The sequence below is a fragment of the Coregonus clupeaformis genome, chromosome 24 (assembly GCF_020615455.1).
Source record: "Coregonus clupeaformis isolate EN_2021a chromosome 24, ASM2061545v1, whole genome shotgun sequence".
NCBI lineage: Eukaryota > Metazoa > Chordata > Actinopteri > Salmoniformes > Salmonidae > Coregonus > Coregonus clupeaformis.
In genome coordinates this window covers 55,365,372-55,387,988 of record NC_059215.1, presented here as the reverse complement: position 1 = coordinate 55,387,988, position 22,617 = coordinate 55,365,372, and the positions used below count along the sequence as shown (strand labels likewise).

Sequence of the window (22,617 nt, the reverse complement as noted above, 5' to 3'; positions counted from 1 at the left end):
ACTAAGTTCACTGTGCCTTTAAACAGCTTGGAAAATTACATAAAATGATGTCATGGCTTTAGATGCTTCTGATAGGCTAATTGACATCATTTGAGTCAATTGGAGGTGTACCTTTGGATGTATTTCAAGGCCTACCTTCAAACTCAGTGCCTCTTTGCTTGACATCATGGGAAAATTAAAAGAATCAGCCAAGACCTCAGAAAAAGAATTGTAGACCTCCACAAGTCTGGTTCATCCTTGGGAGCAATTTCCTAACGCCTGAAGGTACCACGTTCATCAGTACAAACAATAGTACGCAAGTATAAACACCATGGGACCACGCAGCCATCATACCTCTCAGGAAGGAGACGCATTCTGTCTCCTAGAGATTAACGTACTTTGGTGCGAAAAGTGCAAAGCAATCCCAGAACAACAGCAAAGGACCTTGTGAAGATGCTGGAGGACACAGGTACAAAAGTATCTATATCCACAGTAAAACAAGTCTTTTCGACATAACCTGAAAGGCCGCTCAGCAAGGAAGAAGCCACTGCTCCAAAACCGCTATAAAAAAGACAGACTATGGTTTGCAACTGCACACGGGGACAAAGATCATACTTTTTGGAGAAAGGTACTCTTGTCTGATAAAACAAAAATAGAACTGTTTGGCCATAATGACCATCGTTATGTTTGGAGGAAAAAGGGGAAGGCTTGCAAGCCGAAGAACACCATCCCAACCGTGAAGCACGGGGGTGGCAGCATCATGCTGTGGGGGTGCTTTGCTGCAGGAGGGACTGGTGCACTTCACAAAATAGATGGCATCATGAGGAAGGAAAATTATGTGGATATATTGCAACATCTCAAGACATCAGTCAGGAAGATAAAACTTTGTTGCAAATTGGTCTTCCAAATGGACAATGACCCCAAGCATACTTCCAAAGTTGTGACAAAATGGCTTAAGGACAACAAAGTCAAGGTATTGGAGTGGCCATCACAAAGCCCTGACCTCAATCCTATAGAACATTTGTGGGCAGAACTGAAAAGCGTGTTGCGAGCAAGGAGGCCTACAAACCTGACTCTGTCAGGAGCAATGGGCCAAAAATTCACCCAACTCATTATGGGAAGCTTGTGGAAGGCTACCCGAAACGTTTGACCCAAGTTAAATAATTTAAAGGCAATGCTACCAAATACTAATTGAGTGTATGTAAACTTCCGACCCACTGGGAATGTGATGAAAGAAATAAAAGCTGAAATAAATCATTCTCTCTACTATGATTCTGACATTTCACATTCTTAAAATAAAGTGGTGATCCTAACTGACCTAAGACAGGGAAGTTTTACTAGGATTAAATGTCAGGAATTGTGAAAAACTGAGTTTAAATGTATTTGGCTAAGGTGTATGTAATCTTCCGACTTCAACTGTATGAGTAATTTTTATAGTGTTTAATTATGGTGTTGTTCAGGGTGAATTTATATTTGTGTTTCTGACATCTGGGTTTTTTCTGGAAAATCTTGATATTTTCGTTTCTTTGAAATTTACTTCCAGGGCCCAATTATGAATATATTGCTCTACAATGTTAAGGTTCTGTTGAAGACCTTCTTTGGTTGGTGATAGAAGAACCAAATCATCACCATATAGCAGGTATTATACCTCTGTTTCAAATAGTGTGAGTCCTGGGGCTGCAGAATGGTCCAACATGTCTGTTAATTAATTTAAATAAATGTTGAAAAGGATTGGACTCAAACTGCAGCCTTGTCTCACACCTCGACGTTGCGAAAATAATTATGTTCTTTGGTTTTTTATTTTTATTGCACACTTGTTTTCTGTGTACATACATTTTACTAAGTCATACACCTTACCACCAAGCCCACTTTGGAGAATTTTGAAGAATAGCCCTTCGTGCCAAATAGAGTCGAATGCTTTTTTAAAGTCAATAAAGCAAGCAAAGATTTTGCGGTCTTTTTTTTGGTGGACGTGTTTATTAATTAGTGTGTGTAAGGTGTATATATGGTCAGGAGTGCAATGGTTTGGGAGAAAGCCAATTTGACATTTACTTATTACATTTCTTTCTTGAAGAAAGGTTCAAAATGCTACACAAAACCTTTCCCAAGTTGCTGCTTACGCATGTACCCCTCTCTCAATTCAATTCAATTTCAATTTAAGGGCTTTATTGGCATGGGAAACGTGTGTTAACATTGCCAAAGCAAGTGAAGTAGATAGTAAACAAAAGTGAAATAAACAATAAATATTAACAGTAAAAATTACACTCAGAAGTTTCAAAAGAATAAAGACATTTCAAATGTCATATTATGTATATATACAGTGTTGTAACAATGTGCAAATAGTTAAAGTACAAATGGGAAAAATAAATAAACATAAATATGGGTTGTATTTACAATGATGTTTGTTCTTCACTGGTTGCCCTTTCTTGTGGCAACAGGTCACAAATCTTGCAGCTGTGATGGCACACTGTGGTTTTTTCACCCAGTAGATAAGGGAGTTTATCAAAATTGGGTTTGTTTTTCGAATTCTTTGTGGATCGCTGTAATCTTAGGGAAATATGTGTCTCTAATATGGTCATATATTTGGCAGGAGGTTAGGAGGTAGCTCAGTTTCCACCTCATTTTGTGGGCAGTGCACCTTCCTGTCTTCTCTGAGAGTGTGGTCTGCCTACGGCGGCCTTTCTCAATAGCAAGGCCTATGCTCACTGAGTCTGTACATAGTCAAAGCTTTCCTTGAGTTTGGCAGCATCAGTGGTCAGGTATTCTGCCACTGTGTACTCTCTGTTTAGGGCCAAATAGCATTCTAGTTGCTCTGTTTTTTTGTTTGTTCTTTCCAATGTGTCAAGTAATTCTCTTTTTGTTTTCTCATTATTTGGTTGGGTCTAATTGTGTTGTTGTTGTTGTTGTTGTTGTCCTGGGGCTGTGTGGGGTCTGTTTGTGTTTGTAGAACAGAGCCCCAGGACAAGCTTACTTAGGGACTCTTCTCCAAGTTCATCTCTCTGTAGGTGATGGCTTTGTTATGGAAGGTTTGGGAATCGCTTCCTTTTAAGTGGTTATAGAATTTAACGGCTCTTTTTCTGGATTTTGATAATTAGCGGGTATTGGCCTAATTCTGCTCTGCATGCATTATTTGGTGTTTTACGTTGTAAACGGAGGATGTTTTTGCAGAATTCTGCATGCAGAGTCTCAATTTGGTGTTTGTCCCATTTTGTGAATTACATTTTTACATTACATTTACATCATTTAGCAGACGCTCTTATCCAGAGCGACTTACAGTTAGGGCATACATTATTCTTTTTAATTTTCATACCCCATGGGAATCGAACCTCAACCCTGGCGTTGAGCAAACGCCATGCTCTACCAACTGAACTACCTCCTGCCGGCCATTCCTCCCCTACCCTGGACGACGCTGGGCCATTGTGCGCGCGCCCCATTGGTCTCCGGTTGCGGCCGGCTACAGCAGAGCCTGGATTCGAACCAGGATCTCTAGTGGCACAGCTAGCACTGCGATGCAGTGCCCACAGACCACTCGCCACTCGGGTTGGTGAGCGGACCCCAGACCTCAGAACCATAAAGCGCAATGGGTTCTATGACTGATTCAAGTATTTTTAGCTAGGATCCTAATTGGTATGTCACAAATTTTATGTTCCTTTTGATGGTGTAAAGGCCCTTCTTGCCTTGTCTCTCAGATCGCTCACAGCTTTGTGAAGTTACCTGTGGCGCTGATGTTTAGGCCGAGGTATGTATAGTTTTTTGTGTGCTCTAGGGCAACGGTGTCTAGATGGAATTTGTATTTGTGGTCCTGGCAACTGGACCTTTTTTGGAACACCATTATTTTTGTCTTACTGAGATTTACTGTCAGGGCCCAGGTCTGACAGAATCTGTGCTGAAGATCTAGGTGCTGCTGTAGGCCCCTCCTTGGATGGTGACAGAAGCACCAGATCATCAGCAAACAGAAGACATTTGACTTCAGATTCTAGTAGGGTGAGGCCGGGTGCTGCAGACTGTTCTAGTGCCCCTGCCAATTCGCTTTTATATATATGTTGAAGAGGTGGGGCTTAAACTGCATCCCTGTCTCACCCCACTGCCCTGTGGAAAGAAATGTGTGTGTTTTTTGCCAATTTTAACCGCACACTTGTTGTTTGTAGTACATGGATTTTATAATGTCGTATGTTTTCCCCCAACTCCACTTTCCATCAATTTGTATAGCAGACCTCATGCCAAATTGAGTCAAAAGCTAGAAATCAACAAAGCATGAGAAGACTTTGCCTTTGTTTTGGTTTGTTTGTTTGTCAATTAGGGTGTGCAGGGTGAATACGTGGTCTGTCGTACGTGTAATTTGGTAAAAGCCAATTTGACATTTGCTTGGTACATTGTTTTCACTGAGGGAAATGAACTAGTCTGCTGTTAATGATAATGCAGAGGATTTTCCCAAGGTTGCTGTTGACGCATATCCCACGGTAGTTATTGGGGGTCAAATTTGTCCTCCCTTTTTGTGGATTGGGGTCGATCAGTCCTTGGTTCCAAATATTGAAAGATGCAGAGCTAAGGGATGATGTTAAAGAGATTTAAGTGATAGCTAATTGAAATTTGTGGTCTGTATATTTTATCATTTCATTGAGGGATACCATCAACACACAGGACTTTTTGGGTTGGAGGGTTTGTATTTTGTCCTGTAGTTCATTCAGTAATTGGAGAATCCAGTGGGTTCTGGTAGTCTTTAATAGTTGATTCTAAGATTTGCATTTGATCATGTATATTTTTTTGCTGTTTGTTCTCTGTTATAGGGCCAAAAAGATTGGAGAAGTGGTTTACCCATACAAAATCTCAGTTTTAGATAGATAGCTCTTCGTGTTGTTGTTTGTTTAGTGTTTTCCAATTTTCCCAGAAGTGGTTAGAGTCTATGGATTCTTCAATTACATTGAGCTGATTTCTGACATGCTGTTCCTTCTTTTTCCGTAGTGTATTTCTGTATTGTTTTAGTGATTCACCATAGTGAAGGCGTAGGCTCAGGTTTTCTGGGTCTCTATGTTTTTGGTTGGATAGGTTTCTCAATTTCTTTCTTAGGTTTTTGCATTCTTCATCAAACCATCTATCACTCCCTCAACCTCCACTCCTCCCCTACTCCCCTCCTCCCCTCCCTCAATCTCTCGCTCTCCTTCTATCGCTCCCTCCAACACCACCTCTCCCTCATCTCTCCTCCCCCATCTATGTCACCATGAACTGAACATGGCCGTGTTACAAGGTGAATTTATTTTCTCCTGGTCTGTGTGAAACCCTATCTATATCTATATCTATCTCAACAACACTCGCATGAATTTCCTTTCCTCTCTTCCTCAGAATACCTCTCTTCCTCAGAATACCTCTTCATCAGAACATCTCCCTCTCTTCCTCAGAATACCTCTCTTCCTCTCTTCCTCAGAATACCTCTCTTCCTCAGAATACCTCTCTTCCTCAGAATACCTCTCTTCCTCTCTTCCTCAGAATACCTCTCTTCCTCAGAATACCTCTCTTCCTCAGAATACCTCTCTTCCTCTCTTCCTCAGAATACCTCTCTTCCTCTCTTCCTCAGAATACCTATCTTGATCTCTTCCTCAGAATACCTCTCTTCCTCAGAGCACACATAAATAGACTTTTCCTTTAGCTCAACCTCAACCTTTTAATAAACCACTGATGTTTAAAAACTGTTATTCATCATCATTCACCTAACAGCACATTTCTACATGGCTATAATAAGATGATGGATAAATGGGACTCTTTAAAATGGCAATGTTGAGATATGTGGAATGTGAACCCAAATTGAGAACACGGACAGAGACACACAGACAGACACGCACGCATACACGCACGCGCGCAAACACACACACACACACACACACACCCCTGCTGTAGGTCCCTATTCAAAAACAACATTCTTGGGCTGCAAGGGTGCATGTTTTTAAAGTGAATTAAAAAGAGGAACACTAATGCAGTTTCATTCAAGCATGCTTGGTTGCTGCATGCGAAGAATGTTATTACATCCAGTGTTGACTGAGGTCGCTAGTACTATTGGAATGAAACAAGTCATGTTCAATCAGAACAATGTTATCTGGGGTTGTGTCCCAAATGGCACCCTATTCCATATATAGTGCACTACTTTTGACCAGAGCACTATGGGCCCAAATAGGGAATAGTGTGCCATTTGGAACAGAACCTGAGTCTCTACTGTCTGTTATTTGGAAGTACTATCTGTATCAACACTGATGTCAGTATACACAACAACAAAGAGATGTTGATTATGGTATCCTCTCTGGTCTCTGGATTCTGGATCCTGATTATTATATTGGGATATCAATATTGATGCCAATGTGCACAAACACAAACAGAAGCATGGCGTCTGATACAGCTCAGAGTCAACATGAGGACTGCACAAACAACCACACACCATCAGTGTAATAGTGGTGCTCTGTGAAGCATGGTGTAGCTGCACCTGCCTGTTATTCTGTACCATCAGTGTAATAGTGGTGCTCTTTGAATCATAGTGTAGCTGCACCTGCTTGTTCTTCTGTACCATCATTGTAATAGTGGTGCTCTGTGAAGCACAGTGTAGCTGCACCTGCCTGTTCTTCTGTACCATCAGTGTAATAGTGGTGTTCTGTGAAGCATAGCGTTGCTGCACCTGCCTGTTCTTCTGTACCATCAGTGTAATAGTGGTGTTCTGTGAAGCACAGTGTAGCTGCACCTGCCTGTTCTTCTGTACCATCAGTGTAATAGTGGTGCTCTGTGAAGCATAGCGTAGCTGCACCTGCCTGTTCTCAAATCAAATCAAATCAAATTGTATAAAAAAGTAAAATAAAACAACAACAAAAAAGTGTTGAGAAAAAAAGTGCAGAAGTAAAATAAAATAACAGTAGGGAGGCTATATATACAGGGGGGTACCAGTGCAGAGTCAATGTGTGGGGGCACCGGCTAGTTGAGGTAGTTGAAGTAATATGTACATGTGGGTAGAGTTAAAGTGACTATGCATAAATAATTAACAGAGTAGCAGGAGCGTAAAAAGATGGGGTGGGGGGTGGGGGGCAGTGCAAATAGTCCGGGTAGCCATGATTAGATGTTCAGGAGTCTTATGGCTTGGGGGTAGAAGCTGTTGAGAAGTCTTTTGGACCTAGACTTACTCGCGTACCGCTTGCCGTGCGGTAGCAGAGAGAACAGTCTATGACTAGGGTGGCTGGAGTCTTTGACAATTTTGAGGGCCTTCCTCTGACACCGCCTGGTATAGAGGTCCTGGATGGCAGGGAAGCCCCCAGTGATGTACAATGGGCCATCGCACTACCCTCTGTAGTGCCTTGCAGGTCGGAGGCCGAACAGTTGCCATACCAGGCGGTGATGCAACCAGTCAGGATGCTCTCGATGGTGCAGCTGTATAATTTTTTGAGGATCTGAGGACCCATGCCAAATCGTTTCAGTCTCCTGAGTGGGAATAGGCTTTGTCGTGCCCTCTTCACGACTGTCTTGGTGTGTTTGGACCATGATAGTTCGTTGGTGATGTGGACACTCAAGGAACTTGAAGCTCTCAACCTGTTCCACTACAGCCCCGTCAATGAGAATGGGGGCGTGCTCAGTCCTTTTTTTTCCTGTAGTCCACAATCATCTCCCTTTGTCTTGGTCACTATGAGGGAGAGGTTGTTATCCTGGCACCACACGGCACAGGTTCTCTGACCTCCCTCCCCATAGGCTGTCTCATCGTTGTCGGTGATCAGGCCTACCACTGTTGTGTCGTCGGCAAACTTAATGATGGTGTTGGAGTCGTGCCTGGCCATGCAGTCATGGGTGAACAGGGAGTACAGGAGGGGGATCTGAGCACGCACCTGAGTGGGCCCCCGTGTTGAGGATCAGTGTGGCGGATGTGTTGTTACCTACCCTTACCACCTGGTGGCGGCCCGTCAGGAAGTCCAGGATCCAGTTGCAGAGGGAGGTGTTTAGTCCCAGGATCCTTAGCTTAGTGATGAGCTTTGAGGGCACTATGGTGTTGAATGCTGAGCTGTAGTCAATGAATAGCATTCTCACGTAGGTGTTCCTCTTGTCCAGGTGGGAAAGTGTGGAGTGCAATAGAGATTGCATCATCTGTGGATCTGTTGGGGCGGTATGCCTCTTCTTCTGTAACATTAGTATAATAGTGGTGCTCTGTGAAGCATAGCGTAGCTGCACCTGCCTGTTCTTATGGTGGCTCACATTAGTGCATTCACTGTGGCTGCAGGGGCTGGTACACACACACACTAGGACAGGCTGCAGGGGCTGTGGAGCTAAAAGTCACCTGGGAATTGCAGTCTAGAGAGCTTACAACAATACCCCCCCCCCCCACCACCTCACAACACACACACACACACACAATACCCCCCCTCTCCACCACCTCACAACACACACACACAATACCACCCCCCACCACCTCACAACACACACACACACACAATGCTCCCCAACCCCCCTCCACCACCCTCACAACACACACACACACAGTACCCCCACACACACACACACTTCACAACACACAAAAAAGTCACTACAATGTAAACTAATGGAGGAGGGGAGGGGAGAGGAGGGGGGAGGAGAAAGAGACCTGAGTGATGTGGGATCAATCTAAGCAGCCCACCACTGACATGAGAAGAGAGAGCCCTGGACGCAAAAGCGCACACACACACACGCACGCACGCACGCACACACACACGTGCGCGATACACCTACGGCACAGTATCATCGTTCAGAGATGAAGCGCCCATAGGTTAGATAGAGAGATGTATTCTAATGATCATAAAGTGAATCCATCTTCTCAAGGGGAGCACAGTCACCTGACAGAGAGGCGGTGAGGGAGGTCAATTTGCAATGGAGAATTAATAAACCATCCAGCACTATGTCACAGAACAGATTCAAAAATATTAAGAATTCAACCCTTTGAAAAGAAGAGACCAATTTAGCCAATATCATTGTAATAGAATGTTATACAATAAACCAGAATAGTGTGTGATAGAGAGCCAGTGTTCTGCCTGGTGGGCCGTTAGGCAGTTGAAATGAGTGACTGATGACTGACCATCAAGTATTATAAAATCTGCTTTATTTAGCCGTGTTCTCAACATAACATGAACTACGGAGGCCTCAGAGGATCAACTGTAATCACATAACACAGGGCCCATGGCCACCAAGTTTCTAATAGCATATCCTTACAGTAGATAGACATGCAGCACAGTGAACATCCTTGAGCTGAAGCAAGGCTCTGACTCCACCAGACACCCGGACAGAGAAGATAGCACCGACTTGTAGCTAAATATGCCCAAATATACTGCAGTATTCTGCATCTTTCTGAACCACAGACTGGACCACACTCTAGGAAAAGAAGGTGCTACCTATAACCATAAAGGGTTCTACAGCTGTCTCTGTAAGAGAACCCTTTTTGGTTATAGGTAGAACCTTTTCACCCAACGGAGAACCCTCAAACCCTTCTAAATGGCACCTTTCTTTGTAAGAGTTTTGAACAAGGCCTATCAAACAATATGGTTGTCTACGAGGCGGAACCTTACTAGTAGCCTCAGGACCACAGGTGAAGTCAGTGGGGGATGAAGCATCAGGCCCCCAGGTGCAGTCAGTGGGGGATGAAGCCTCAGGCCCCCAGGTGCAGTCAGTGGGGGATGAAGCATCAGGCCCCCAGGTGCAGTCAGTGGGGGATGAAGCATCAGGCCCCCAGGTGCAGTCAGTGGGGGATGAAGCATCAGGCCCCCAGGTGCAGTCAGTGGGGGATGAAGCATCAGGCCCCTCAGGTGAAGTCAGTGGGGATGAAGCATCAGGCCCCCAGGTGAAGTCAGTGGGGGATGAAGCATCAGGCCCCCAGGTGCAGTCAGTGGGGGATGAAGCATCAGGCCCCCAGGTGCAGTCAGTGGGGGATGAAGCATCAGGCCCCCAGGTGCAGTCAGTGGGGGATGTAGCCCCAGGCCCCCAGGTGCAGTCAGTGGGGGATGAAGCATCAGGCCCCCAGGTGCAGTCAGTGGGGGATGAAGCATCAGGCCCCCAGGTGCAGTCAGTGGGGGATGAAGCATCAGGCCCCCAGGTGCAGTCAGTGGGGGATGAAGCCTCAGGCCCCCAGGTGCAGTCAGTGGGGGATGTGGCATCTGATCTGACCACAATATATCTAGAGCCAGAATGAATAGGCTGGGTGTCACCACTGCATCAGGAGGAGTCCAGTGAGCCCAGTGATCATGTTACCTATTATAGGCTGCAGTTGTAATGTCCTCCTCCTCACCTCCTCCGTCCCCCCATCCTCTCCTCCCCTCCTCTGTTCTCTGTCTAGTTGAAAGTAGCAGCAGCTCCAGATCCCCATGGTTGGTGCGTGGTGCAGCACAGCCCAGAGGAGAGACAGCGATGACAGGAGAGAACAGGAAGTGCGACAGAGATAGAGAAAAGTAGCCTACGGTTGCATATACAGTGGACCGTCGGCCGTATTCATTAGGCACCAAACGGAAGAAAACGGCACTGAAACGGAAATTGTACAATAACAAAAGCTCATTTTTACTTTATTGCAAAACGTTTTGCTTCGGTGTGCCGTAATGAACATGACCTTGGTGTGGTGTATGGCTGGCAGATTCACTGCTATTATCAGCATCAGGACTGTCAGCACCGTCACTATGGCCAAAGAGCTCTGTGCCAGGGACCCTGACGTTTAACAAAGAGACCTATGATAGATATACAGCATGTAGAACACCAAGGGCATAGGTATGTGTAGTAGAACATCAAGGGCATAGATATATGTGTAGGAGAACACACACATACACACTGTACTACACACACATACACTCTAACACACACACATACACGCTGCACACACACACACACACTGTACTACACACATACACGCTGTACTACACACACATACACGCTGTACTATACACACACACACACACACACACACACTGTACTACACACACATTTTGATTTATATTTCCTATCTTGTCTAATGAAATGTGTCACCCTGTCGTACAGATATGTTATCAGAGCTAAACAGACTGATATCTGAATCATGATATCAGGGATAAATCACAAGACCAGACGGTGCAGCAGAGTAGTACTGGTAAAGGTCATAATAATGACATTAGCCTTTTCACCGCTAAAACGACAGAAATGTCAAAACAGCCAAATCACCATTCAAACAGAGCCGAATGTTACCCAGGAAAAATTTAAATGTCTTGACACAAAACTGTAAGATACACAAGACAAACAATCATGAATGAAACAGTTGAGATACAATCGACAGCAAGATGATGGAGTCTGGTTATTTTGCCAGTTCAGCCTCATCCGTGATGATAGTGGAGATTTCACAGGCCGTGATAAAAACCCTTCAGGTCCAGCATCTCAGAGGTGCATTATCACCCTGTAAGAGCATTTTGTTTCCATCCCAAATGGCACACTATTCCCTATATAGCGCATTACGTTTGACCGGGGTCCATAGGGCCCATAGGGCTCTGGTCAAAAGTAGTGCACTATGTAGAAAATAGTGTGTCATCTGGGACACATCCTTTCATTCTGGTCCATTTGCACCGCATGACACCATACTGATGTCCTCACAGAACCTCACACATACACAGCATGCAAGCTATTATAGGCCTATCACACTAGGCTATTACATATTAATGATAAATCAATGTCGGATATTTAGCTTGTTTAAGTGTGATATATGTTTCATAATCTAATGGCAACAATGAAATGAACACACTACTATATAGGTGATCAAAATAGAATAGAGTATCATGGAGTTTAATAGAATAGAATTCAAACATACTGGTGATGAGTAGAGTTGTGACATCATCAAGCAGACAGTTCCACGTCCAGATCAGAGCAGTTAGTCTGGAGTGAGACAGCCGTAGTTAGAGGGTTAATGATGCTCTTAACACGTTCTGTTTCAACCTCATTTAGCTGGGCCTCTAGTGATCCACTCACACACAACGTGACACGCACGCATGCCTACACACAGACACATACACACACACACACACACACACACCGCAGTCTGTTTCGTCTGACTTTTAAATGAGGCAGTCGTCAGGTACTCTGTCTGTCACTATTCTCTATCCAGCTGCTTAAAGCAGAGCCCGCTAACCACAAAGATTCACACACACGCACACAAACACACAAACAAACAAACATACAAAAATTCCCTCTTTCAGAAAGGAGAAGCTACAAATACTCAGACGGTACATTAGAACTAGAGACAAAACGTACAGTTGAAGTCGGAAGTTTACATACACCTTAGCCAAATACATTTAAACTCAGTTTTTCACAATTCCTGACATTTAATCCTAGTAAAAATTCCCTGTCTTAGGTCAGTTAGGATCACCACTTTATTTTAAGAATGTGAATGATTTATTTCAGCTTTTATTTCTTTCATCACATTCCCAGTGGGTCATAAGTTTAGATACACTCAATTAGTATTTGGTAGCATTGCCTTTAAATTGTTTAACTTGGGTCAAACGTTTCGGGTAGTCTTCCACAAGCTTCCCACAATAAGTTGGGTGAATTTTGGCCCATTCCTCCTGACAAAGTTGGTTTAACTGAGTCACGTTTGTAGGCCTCCTTGCTCGCACACGCTTTTTCAGTTCTGCCCACAAATGTTCTATAGGATTGAGGTCAGGGCTTTGTGATGGCCACTCCAATACCTTGACTTTGTTGTCCTTAAGCCATTTTGCCACAACTTTGGAAGTATGCTTGGGGTCATTGTCCATTTGGAAGACCCATTTGCGACCAAGCTTTAACTTCCTGACTGATGTCTTGAGATGTTGCTTCAATATATCCACATAATTGTCCTTCCTCATGATGCCATCTATTTTGTGAAGTGCACCAGTCCTCCTGCAGCAAAGCACCCCACAGCATGATGCTGCCACCCCCGTGCTTCACGGTTGGGATGGTGTTCTTCGGCTTGCAAGCAACCCCCTTTTTCCTCCAAACACACCAATGGTCATTATGGCCAAACAGTTCTATTTTTGTTTCATCAGACCAGAGGACATTTCTCCAAAAGGTACGATCTTTGTCCCCATGTGCAGTTGCAAACTGTAGTCTGGCTTTTTCATTGCGGTTTTGGAGCAGTGGCTTCTTCCTTGTTGAGCAGCCTTTCAGGTTATGTCGATATAGGACTCATTTTACTGTGGATATAGATACTTTTGTACCTGTTTCCTCCAGCATCTTCACTAGATCCTTTGCTGTTGTTCTGGGATTGATTTGCACTTTTCGCACCAAAGTACGTTAATCTCTAGGAGACAGAACGCGTCTCCTTCCTGAGCGGATTGACGGCTGCGTGGTCCCATGGTGTTTATACTTGCGTACTATTGTTTGTACAGATGAACGTGGTACCTTCAGGTGTTTGGAAATTGCTCCCTAGGATGAACCAAACTTGTGGAGGTCTACAAATCTTTTTCTGAGGTCTTGGTTGATTTCTTTTGATTTTCACCTGATGTCAAGCAAAGAGGCACTGAGTTTGAAGGTAGGCCTTGAAATACATCCACAGGTACACCTCCAATTGTCTCAAATGATGTTAATTAGCCTATCAGAAGCTTCTAAAGCCATGACATCATTTTCTGGAATTTTCTAAGCTGTTTAAAGGCACAGTCAACTTAATGTATATAAACTTCTGACCCACTGGAATTGAAAGTGAAATAATCTGTCTGTAAACAATTGTTGGAAAAATGACTTGTGTCATGCACAAAGTAGATGTCCTAACCGACTTGCCAAAACTATAGTTTGTTAACAAGAAATTTGTGGAGTGGTTGATAAACGAGTTTTAATGACTCCAACCTAAGTGTATGTAAACTTCCGACTTCAACTGTATCAGACAGATATAACATGTTCACTAAGACACTATGTGAACACTACCAACATGTTTCAAGCAGACCACCATAGTCCCCGTGCCCAAGAACTCTAAGATAACCTGCCTAAATGACTACCGACCCGTGGCACTGACGTCTGTAGCCATGAAGTGCTTTGAAAGACTGGTCATGGCTCACATCAACAGCATAATCCCAGAAACCTAGACCCACTCCAATTTGCATACCGCCCCAACAGATCCACAGATGATGCAATCTCTATCGCACTCCACACTGCCCTTTCCCACCTGGACAAGAGGAACACCTACGTGCGAATGCTATTCGTTGACTACAGCTCAGCATTCAACACCATAGTGCCCTCTAAGCTCATCACTAAGCTAAGGATCCTGGGACTAAACACCTCCCTCTGCAACTGGATCCTGGACTTCCTGACGGGCCGCCCCCAGGTGGTAAGGGTAGGTAACAACACATCTGCCACACTGATCCTCAACACGGGGCCCCTCAGGGGTGCGTGCTCAGTCCCCTCCTGTACTCTCTGTTCACCCATGACTGCATGGCCAGGCACGACTCCAACACCATCATTAAGTTTGCCGACGACACAACAGTGGTAGGCCTGATCACCGACAACGATGAGACAGCCTATAGGGAGGAGGTCAGAGATCTGGCCGTGTGGTGCCAGGACAACAACCTCTCCCTCAACGTGACCAAGACAAAGGAGATGATTGTGGACTACAGGAAAAAAAAGAGGACTGAGCACGCCCCATTCTCATCGACGGGGCTGTAGTGGAACAGGTTGAGAGCTTCAAGTTCCTTGGTGTCCACATCACCAACGAACTATCATGGTCCAAGCACACCAAGACAGTCGTGAAGAGGGCACGACAAAGCCTATTCCCCCTCAGGAGACTAAAAAGATTTGGCATGGGTCCTCAGATCCTCAAAAATTCTACAGCTGCACCATCGAGAGCATCCTGACTGGTTGCATCACCGCCTGGTATGGCAACTGCTTGGCCTCTGACCGCAAGGCACTACAGAGGGTAGTGCGTACGGCCCAGTACATCACTGGGGCAAAGCTCCCTGCCATCCAAGACCTCTATACCAGGCGGTGTCAGAGGAAGGCCCTCAAAATTGTCAAAGACTCCAGCCACCCTAGTCATAGACTGTTCTCTCTGCTACCGCGACGGCAAGCGGTACCGGAGTGCCAAGTCTAGGTCCAAAGACTTCTCAACAGCTTCTACCCACAAGCCATAAGACTCCTGAACAGCTAATCATGGCTACCCGGACTATTTGCACTGCCCCCCACCCCATCCTTTTTACGCTGCTGCTACTCTGTTAAGTATTTATGCATAGTCACTTTAACTCTACCCACATGTACATATTACCTCAACTACCTCAACTTAGCCGGTGCCCCCACATTGACTCTGCACCGTTACCCCCCTGTATATATAGCCTCCCTACTGTCACTTTATTTACTTCTGCTCTTTGTTTTTCTCAACACTTTTTTTTTTGTTGTTGTTTTATTCTTACTTTTTTTGTTTAAAATAAACGCACTGTTGGTTAAGGGCTGTAAGTAAGCATTTCACTGTAATGTCTGCACTTGTTGTATTCGGCGCATGTGACCAATAAAATTTGATTTGATTTGATTTGATATGTACGCATTATGAGGACACACACACACACACACACACACACCTCAGACGACATAACTCCCTATAATCATTACTGTCTTCTTGAAAAACATGCCTGGTGGGGAGCAGAGGAGCGGAGAGGGGGAGCAGAGGAGCGGAGAGGGGGAGGAGAGGAGCGGAGGAGAAGAGCAGAGGAGTGGAGCAGAGGAGTGAAGAGGGGGAGCGGAGAAGAGGAGTGGAGAGGGGGAGCAGAGAAGAGGGAGAGTTGAGGAGAGGGGTGGAGGAGAGGAGCGGTAGCTAGCTGCTGTTGAATCAGCCCAGGCATGCGTTAAACAATGTGGCCTCTCCCGAGCCAGAGCACATAGCAACACACACATACACACACACAGTGCAGCTCAAAGACCCCACACACACAGCGTCTCTTACGACACAACACACACAAAAAAGACCTATTGTCACGATCGTCTTGAAAATGAGCAGACCAATGCGCAGCGTTGCGAGTGAACATGATGACTTTAATACGAAAAGCACGTCAATACAAACAAAAGACGAAAGTGAAGTCCAACAGAGACAAAGCCTGAACTTGGAACAAAAACCCACAACCCATATGCAAACACAGACCGAATAAATATGGCTCCCAATCAGAGATAACGAGCCGACAGCTGACACTCGTTACCTCCGATTGGGAGTCACACGACACCAATCAACGACCTAGAAATAGACACACAGAACTCCCAACCTAGAAATAAACGTGACAGACATGCAAACATAAACAATCACCCAAAACCCAACAAAACAACATACACCCTGGCTCAAATACACAAGTCCTGGAGCCAGAGTGTGACAGTACCCCCTCAAAGGTGCGAACTCCGGGCGCACCAGCATACAGTCTAGGGAGGGTCTGGGTGGCGTCTGTCCACGGTGGCGGTTCTGCCCCTGGTCGTGCTCCCCCATCCCACCTTAGTCACCACCCGCTTCCCTAGCCTCCTCCACATTACCACCCCCCAACTACACCCCACTGGGTTAATGGGCGGCACTGGACTAAGAGGCATCACCGGACTCAGGGGCAGCACCGGACTAAGGGGCAGTACCGGACTAAGGGGCAGCTCCGGACTGAATGGCGGATCCTGGCTGGCTGGCTCTGGCGGATCCTGGCTGGCTGGCGGATCCGGGCTGGACGGCTCCTGGCGGATCCGGGCTGGGCGGCTCTGGCGGATCCTGGCTGAACGGCTCTGGCGGATCCTGGCTGGACGGCTCTGGCGGATCCTGGCTGGACGGCTCTGGCGGATCCTGGCTGGGCCGGCTCTGGCGGATCCTGGCTGGACGGCTCTGGCGGATCCTGGCTGAACGGCTCTGGCAGATCCTGGCTGGACGGCTCTGGCGGATCCTGGCTGGACGGCTCTGGCGGATCCTGGCTGGACGGCTCTGGCGGATCCTGGCTGGACGGCTCTGGCGGATCCTGGCTGGACGGCTCTGGCGGATCCTGGCTGAACGGCTCTGGCAGATCCTGGCTGGACGGCTCATGGCGGATCCTGGCTGGGCGGCTCTGGCGGATCCGGCTGCTCATGGCTGGCTGACGGATCTGGCTGCTCGTGCGCTGGCTGACGGATCTGGCTGCTCATGGCTGGCTGACGGATCTGGCTGCTCATGGCTGGCTGACGGATCTGGCTGCTCATGGCTGGCTGACGGATCTGGCTGCTCATGGTTGGCTGACGGATCTGGCTGCTCATGGCTGGCTGACGGATCTGGCTGCTCATGGCTGGCTGACGGATCTGGCTGCTCATGGTTGGCTGACGGATCTGGCTGCTCATGGCTGGCTGACGGATCTGGCTGCTCATGGCTGGCTGACGGATCTGGCTGCTCATGGCTGGCTGACGGTGCAGGCTGGGCGGCTGGCGGTGGAGGCGGACCCCAGCCTCGGAGAGTGGTCATCACCTCCCGCAGGGCGGTTCTCATCTGCAGGAGCTGCTCTTGCTGGACCCGAACCTGGGCTTCCAGTCTTGTACGGGCTGCGTCGGCTCCTGCTGATTCCATCGCTGGTGTATGATTCTGTCTGGCGGAAGGCTCTAGCGGCTCCTGTCTGGCGGAAGGCTCTAGCGGCTCCGGTCTGGCGTAGCACACCGTGGACCTGGTGCTTGGAGTAGGAACAGGCCGGTCCGTACCGGGAACACACACCACTGGCCTCAACCGAGGATCAGGAACGGGCCGGACCGGACTGGCAACACACATCAGTCCTTCACGCCGTGCCCACAAACACTTCCCTCCCTCTACTCGCCAATGGCTCCCGTACTCCGTTAGCCTTCTCTCCTTTTCTCCCTGTGGCAGCCTCCTGCTGCCCAGCCGCTCAAGCCATGTGCCCCCCAAAAAATTTCTTGGGGTTGCCTCTCGTCCTTCCGACGAAAAACCTGCTGCCGCCGATGCTCCTCTCTCGCCAGGGCCTTGATCTTCCCCCAAGGTCCCTTGCCCCCGAGCATGTCCTCCCAGGACCACGATTTGCCCACCTGGGCCATCGCCAGCCTCTCGATCTCCTTACCCGGCGCCTCCACCCATGTCCAGTCTCTTTGCTCCTGGACACGCTGCTTGGTCCTTTGATGGTGGGTTTTTCTGTCACGATCGTCTGAGGAAGCGGACCAATACGCAGCGCGTGGGAGTGAACATGATGACTTTAATACGAAAAGCACGTCAATACAAACAAAAGACGAAAGTGAAGTCCAACAGAGACAAAGCCTGAACTTGGAACAAAAACCCACAACCCATATGCAAACACAGACCGAATAAATATGGCTCCCAATCAGAGATAACGAGCCGACAGCTGACACTCGTTACCTCCGATTGGGAGTCACACGACACCAATCAACGACCTAGAAATAGACACACAGAACTCCCAACCTAGAAATAAACGTGACAGACATGCAAACATAAACAATCACCCAAAACCCAACAAAACAACATACACCCTGGCTCAAATACACAAGTCCTGGAGCCAGAGTGTGACACCTATTTTTGACACATGCTTCTTCCTCATACTAGCAAGCAGTTTACCTGCAACACACACACATAAAACCCAGTCTATGAAGCATGGTGACTTCCAGTGTTGCAGTAGCAGAGCTCTCGTCCCCTGCAGCAGCAGTAGAGTTAGTACAGGCAGACTAGCAGCAGAGAGACTGGGAGGACGGCTTCTGGCTTCCCTCACCCACGTGTGAACTATGAGACTGGAATACTAAACAAGACCATGCTGAATGCCGGTATATTCTGTGTAGCACATTTGCTACAAATGCATTGCAATTGCATGTCGGTGTATCTAGCTACAAACTGAACTGTATGTATGGCGCAGCCTTGTGCATACACAATAAGATTTTCTCACAAAATGTATCTTGGTAGAAGAGCAAATGAAATCATTTGAAGAACCCTAGAGCACTAAAGGAGAATGTTGACATTCATATGTGACGATGTATACACCCAACAACCTTCACATGTAACCCTTACGTGTTTTTGTATGCTTGACTATTGGTGCCGGATAGTTGCAGTATGCATAGCTGTATCGCTATCACAGTCTGTTATCTGTAACTTCTCTCTCACCTCAACCTCTCTCGGCAGGACATACAGGACAGGAGAGGACAGCAGAGAAGAGGACAGGAGAGGACAGAAGAGAAGAGGACAGCAGAAAAGAGGACAGGAGAGGACTCGAGAGGAGAGAAGAGGACAGGAGAGGAGAGGAGAAGAGAGGACAGGAGAGAAGAGGACAGGAGAGAAGAGAAGAGGACAGGAGAGAAGAGGACAGGAGAGAAGAGGACAGGAGAGAAGAGGACAGGAGAGGAGAGGAGAGGACAGGAGAGAAGAGGACAGGAGAGAAGAGAAGAGAAGAGGACAGGAGAGAAGAGAAGAGGACAGGAGAGAAGAGGACAGGAGAGAAGAGAAGAGGACAGGAGAGGACAGGACAGGAGAGAAGAGGACAAGAGAGGAGAGGAGAGGACAGGAGAGGAGAGAAGAGGACAAGAGAGGAGAGGAGACGACAGGACAGGACATGAGAGGACATGAGAGGAGAGGAGAGGACAGGACAGGACATGAGAGGACATGAGAGGAGAGTGCTGAAGCATGGTCATGTCATGTGACCAAACACCTCTTAATGATATGCTGCCAACCCAACACACATTGACCTCTCCTGTTATCCGTCTGACACAGCAAATATGTGGTTTTGATTATGACTATAATGATAATAATTCAGTATGATCCATAGGCTACATTTTTGCTGGTGTTCAATAACACTTCAATAACACTACAACAGATAGCTTGAGCGTATTTGAGACTTTGAGTGAATGAGACTATGATCAATAAATCAAGTTTTGATGGATGCATGATGATACAACAGGAACATTTGACCTCCCCAAAAAGAACAAGCCGCAGAGGAAAATAAACGACAACAACTCACCCAAAATCATCCTGACTTTTCCTTCTCCTCTCGTTTAACAGTGCTCCCTCGTTTCCCCCGTCTCTCCCTTTTCTCCAAGGGGACAATGGCTCCAAATTGTTTTCTTTCACCGCTCTCTCTCTCTCTCTCTCTCTCTCTCTCTCTCTCTCTCTCTCTCTCTGTCTCTCTCTCTCTTTCTCTCTCTAGCAGGCAAGTCAGAAAAGCAGAACTAAATGTGAGGGGAGACTGCTGCTGCTATTACTGCTACCACTGCACATGCTGTCTGTCTGTCCCTCGCCTTGTCTTGTGTCCGCCCTCACCAGGTGACTAACAGTTTGTGAGGAGGAGGAGGAGGAGGAGGAGGTAACACTGGTGCAGTTGTGTCAGGTAAGCCTGGGGACAGTCGGAGAGGATGAGGGGTTTGGGGGGCGTCAGAAACAAAAGTGAGGGGGGAGCTACTACCCAAAGTCTAACTACCCAATCACAGAATGAGAAGTAGCTAGATCTAGACCTTCTTCTCCAGAGAAGCCAGAAAATGTAATGGTCTCCAACACCAACTAAAAACAAATGACAAGCTATTTCTGTTCAGCGGGAACATTTCTGAGATGGGATTGCCTTGGTGTCAAGCTGGTCTCTCTCTTTCTCTCTCTCTTTTGGGGTTGCGTATAACCTAAAGGAACCTTACATGTCTGTGCTAAGTGTGCTCTGATTGGTGGCAGCCTCAACCAATGGGAGCAGCGGCAGGCACTTGTCATCATGCAGAGTGTAAGTCATGAAGGAGACAGCACTGGACTAATAAAGTATGCGTGTCCCTCTCTCTCCATCTCCGCCCCCTACCCCTCTCTCCTCACCCCTCTCTCCAGTGGAATGAACAGCATGTTTGTCGGCTTGCGTCCGCTGCTTTCTCTTGTAGTTTATCGCCCCTCCCCCTCATCCCTCTGTTCTTTTACTCCATGTGACCGTGGACTTATTATAGGATGAACATTTTTCTCCTCTATTTCTCTCCCTCTCACCCGTCAACCTATCAGGTTACGCGTTCTGTCACCCTGTTCTATTGACATCCAAGGACAGGAAGAGGGGGAGGATATGACAGAAAGCGACATAGCGGAGGAAGCGGGAAAAGGAGTGGCAGAGATTCAACTAAAATGCAAACTGACAGAGGGATGAAGAGACGTGGAGTGACAAGAGGACCGGGAGCAACGAGACGAAAAGAGAGAGATGGTGGCATGGAGGGGGAGTTTAATTGCAGTCCATAGCAATGCAGTAGCTAACTGAGCAGAGATTAAAACCCGTTGCTAGCGGATGAAACAAAACTCAGAAGTCACCTATGCAGTCACCCCTTACTCAACATCTGCCCTGAAAGAAGGAGGGTCACAGGCTTGGCAGAGAGAGAGAGAGAGAGAGAGAGAGAGAGAGAGAGAGAGAGAGAGAGAGAGGAGACCTATTCAGAAGCACAGAGCCATGATACCATTGAGAAGCGGACTGGCGGTTAAAAAGGGACAGAGCAGTTAAAAAGAAGGGCTTACCAAAACTGTCAAAAAATGTATCCCCTTTGGGACAGAGCACACAGTGGCAAACACACAGACACACACTGAAACACGTGGCCTAGGGCTAGCTAGAGAAACACGTCTGCCTGCCTGTCTGCCTGTCTGTCTTTTACAGTGCCTTATCTTCTCTTGTCCTCTCCCTGTCCTCCCTGTCTCAATGTCTCAGGCTCTCTCCCTCTCTCTCCCTTGTCCTCTCCCAGTCCTCCCTGTCTCAATGTCTCAGGCTCTCTCCCTCTCTTTCCCTCTCCTTGTCTCAGTCTCTCTTCCTCTCCTTCCCTCTCTCCCCTTCTCCCTCTTCTCTTGTCCTCTCCCAGTCCTCCCTGTCTCAATGTCTCAGGCTCTCTCCCTTTCTCCCCCTCTCCTTCTTCTCATGTCCTCTCCCTACCCCACTCTCCCTCCTTCTCCCTCCCCCACTCTCTCTCTCCTTCTCCCTCCTTCTCCCTCCCCCACTCTCTCCTCCTTCTCCCTCCCCCACTTTCTCCCTCCTCCCTCCCCCACTCTCTCCCCCCTTCCCCTCTCCTTGTCTCAGTCTCTCTTCCTCACCTTCCCTCTCTCCCCCTCTCCCTCTTCTCTTGTCCTCTCCCAGTCCTCCCTGTCTCAATGTCTCAGGCTCTCTCCCTCTCTCCCCTCTCCTTCTTCTCATGTCCTCTCCCTCCCCCACTCTCCCTCCTTCTCCTTCCTCCACTCTCTCTCTCCTTCTCCCTCCTTCTCCCTCCCCCACTCTCTCCCTCCTTCTCCCTCCCCCCACTCTCTCCCTCCTCCCTCCCCCACTCTCTACCCCCCTTCTCCCTCCCCCACTCTCTCCCTCCTTCTCCCTCCCCCACTCTCTCCCTCCTTCTCCCTCCCCCACTCTCTCCCTCCTTCTCCCTCTCTCCTTGTCTCAGGCTCAGGCAGTGTGTATGAGTCAGAGAGATGTTGGAGTGAATACTAAAGAGTCTGCCTGACATCTCGAATACCTTACTGCTGCATTACACAGCACAAACACCACACACACACACACACACACAGCTTTGACTGTAAACACACATACAGATTAGGAGCCACACACACACATTTGATACATACACACACAGCTCATACTCCACCTTAAGGCAAAGACTCTCACTCACACCGGCACCTTTTAACATATGACTAACATACAGTATGTAAGCTTATGTAAAAATCCCAACGAACCACTACTACCACACTGAACCTTGCCATGTCAGCTCTAAGTATAGCCTACT

The 22,617-nt window shown here is 47.2% G+C and overlaps 1 protein-coding gene across 1 annotated transcript in view; it reads right to left on the bottom strand.

Moving 5' to 3' along the window:
- The window catches only part of LOC121537882 (zinc finger protein 385A-like), a 150,458-nt gene extending 130,200 nt beyond the window's left edge, over positions 1-20,258 (bottom strand). Inside the window, exon 1 of the mRNA XM_041845517.2 lies at positions 19,869-20,258. Within this exon, the coding sequence (XP_041701451.2) occupies positions 19,869-19,878 (10 nt within the window). The 5' untranslated portion in view covers positions 19,879-20,258. The remainder of the gene's footprint in view (positions 1-19,868) is intronic.
- Positions 20,259-22,617: the final 2,359 nt, after the last annotated feature.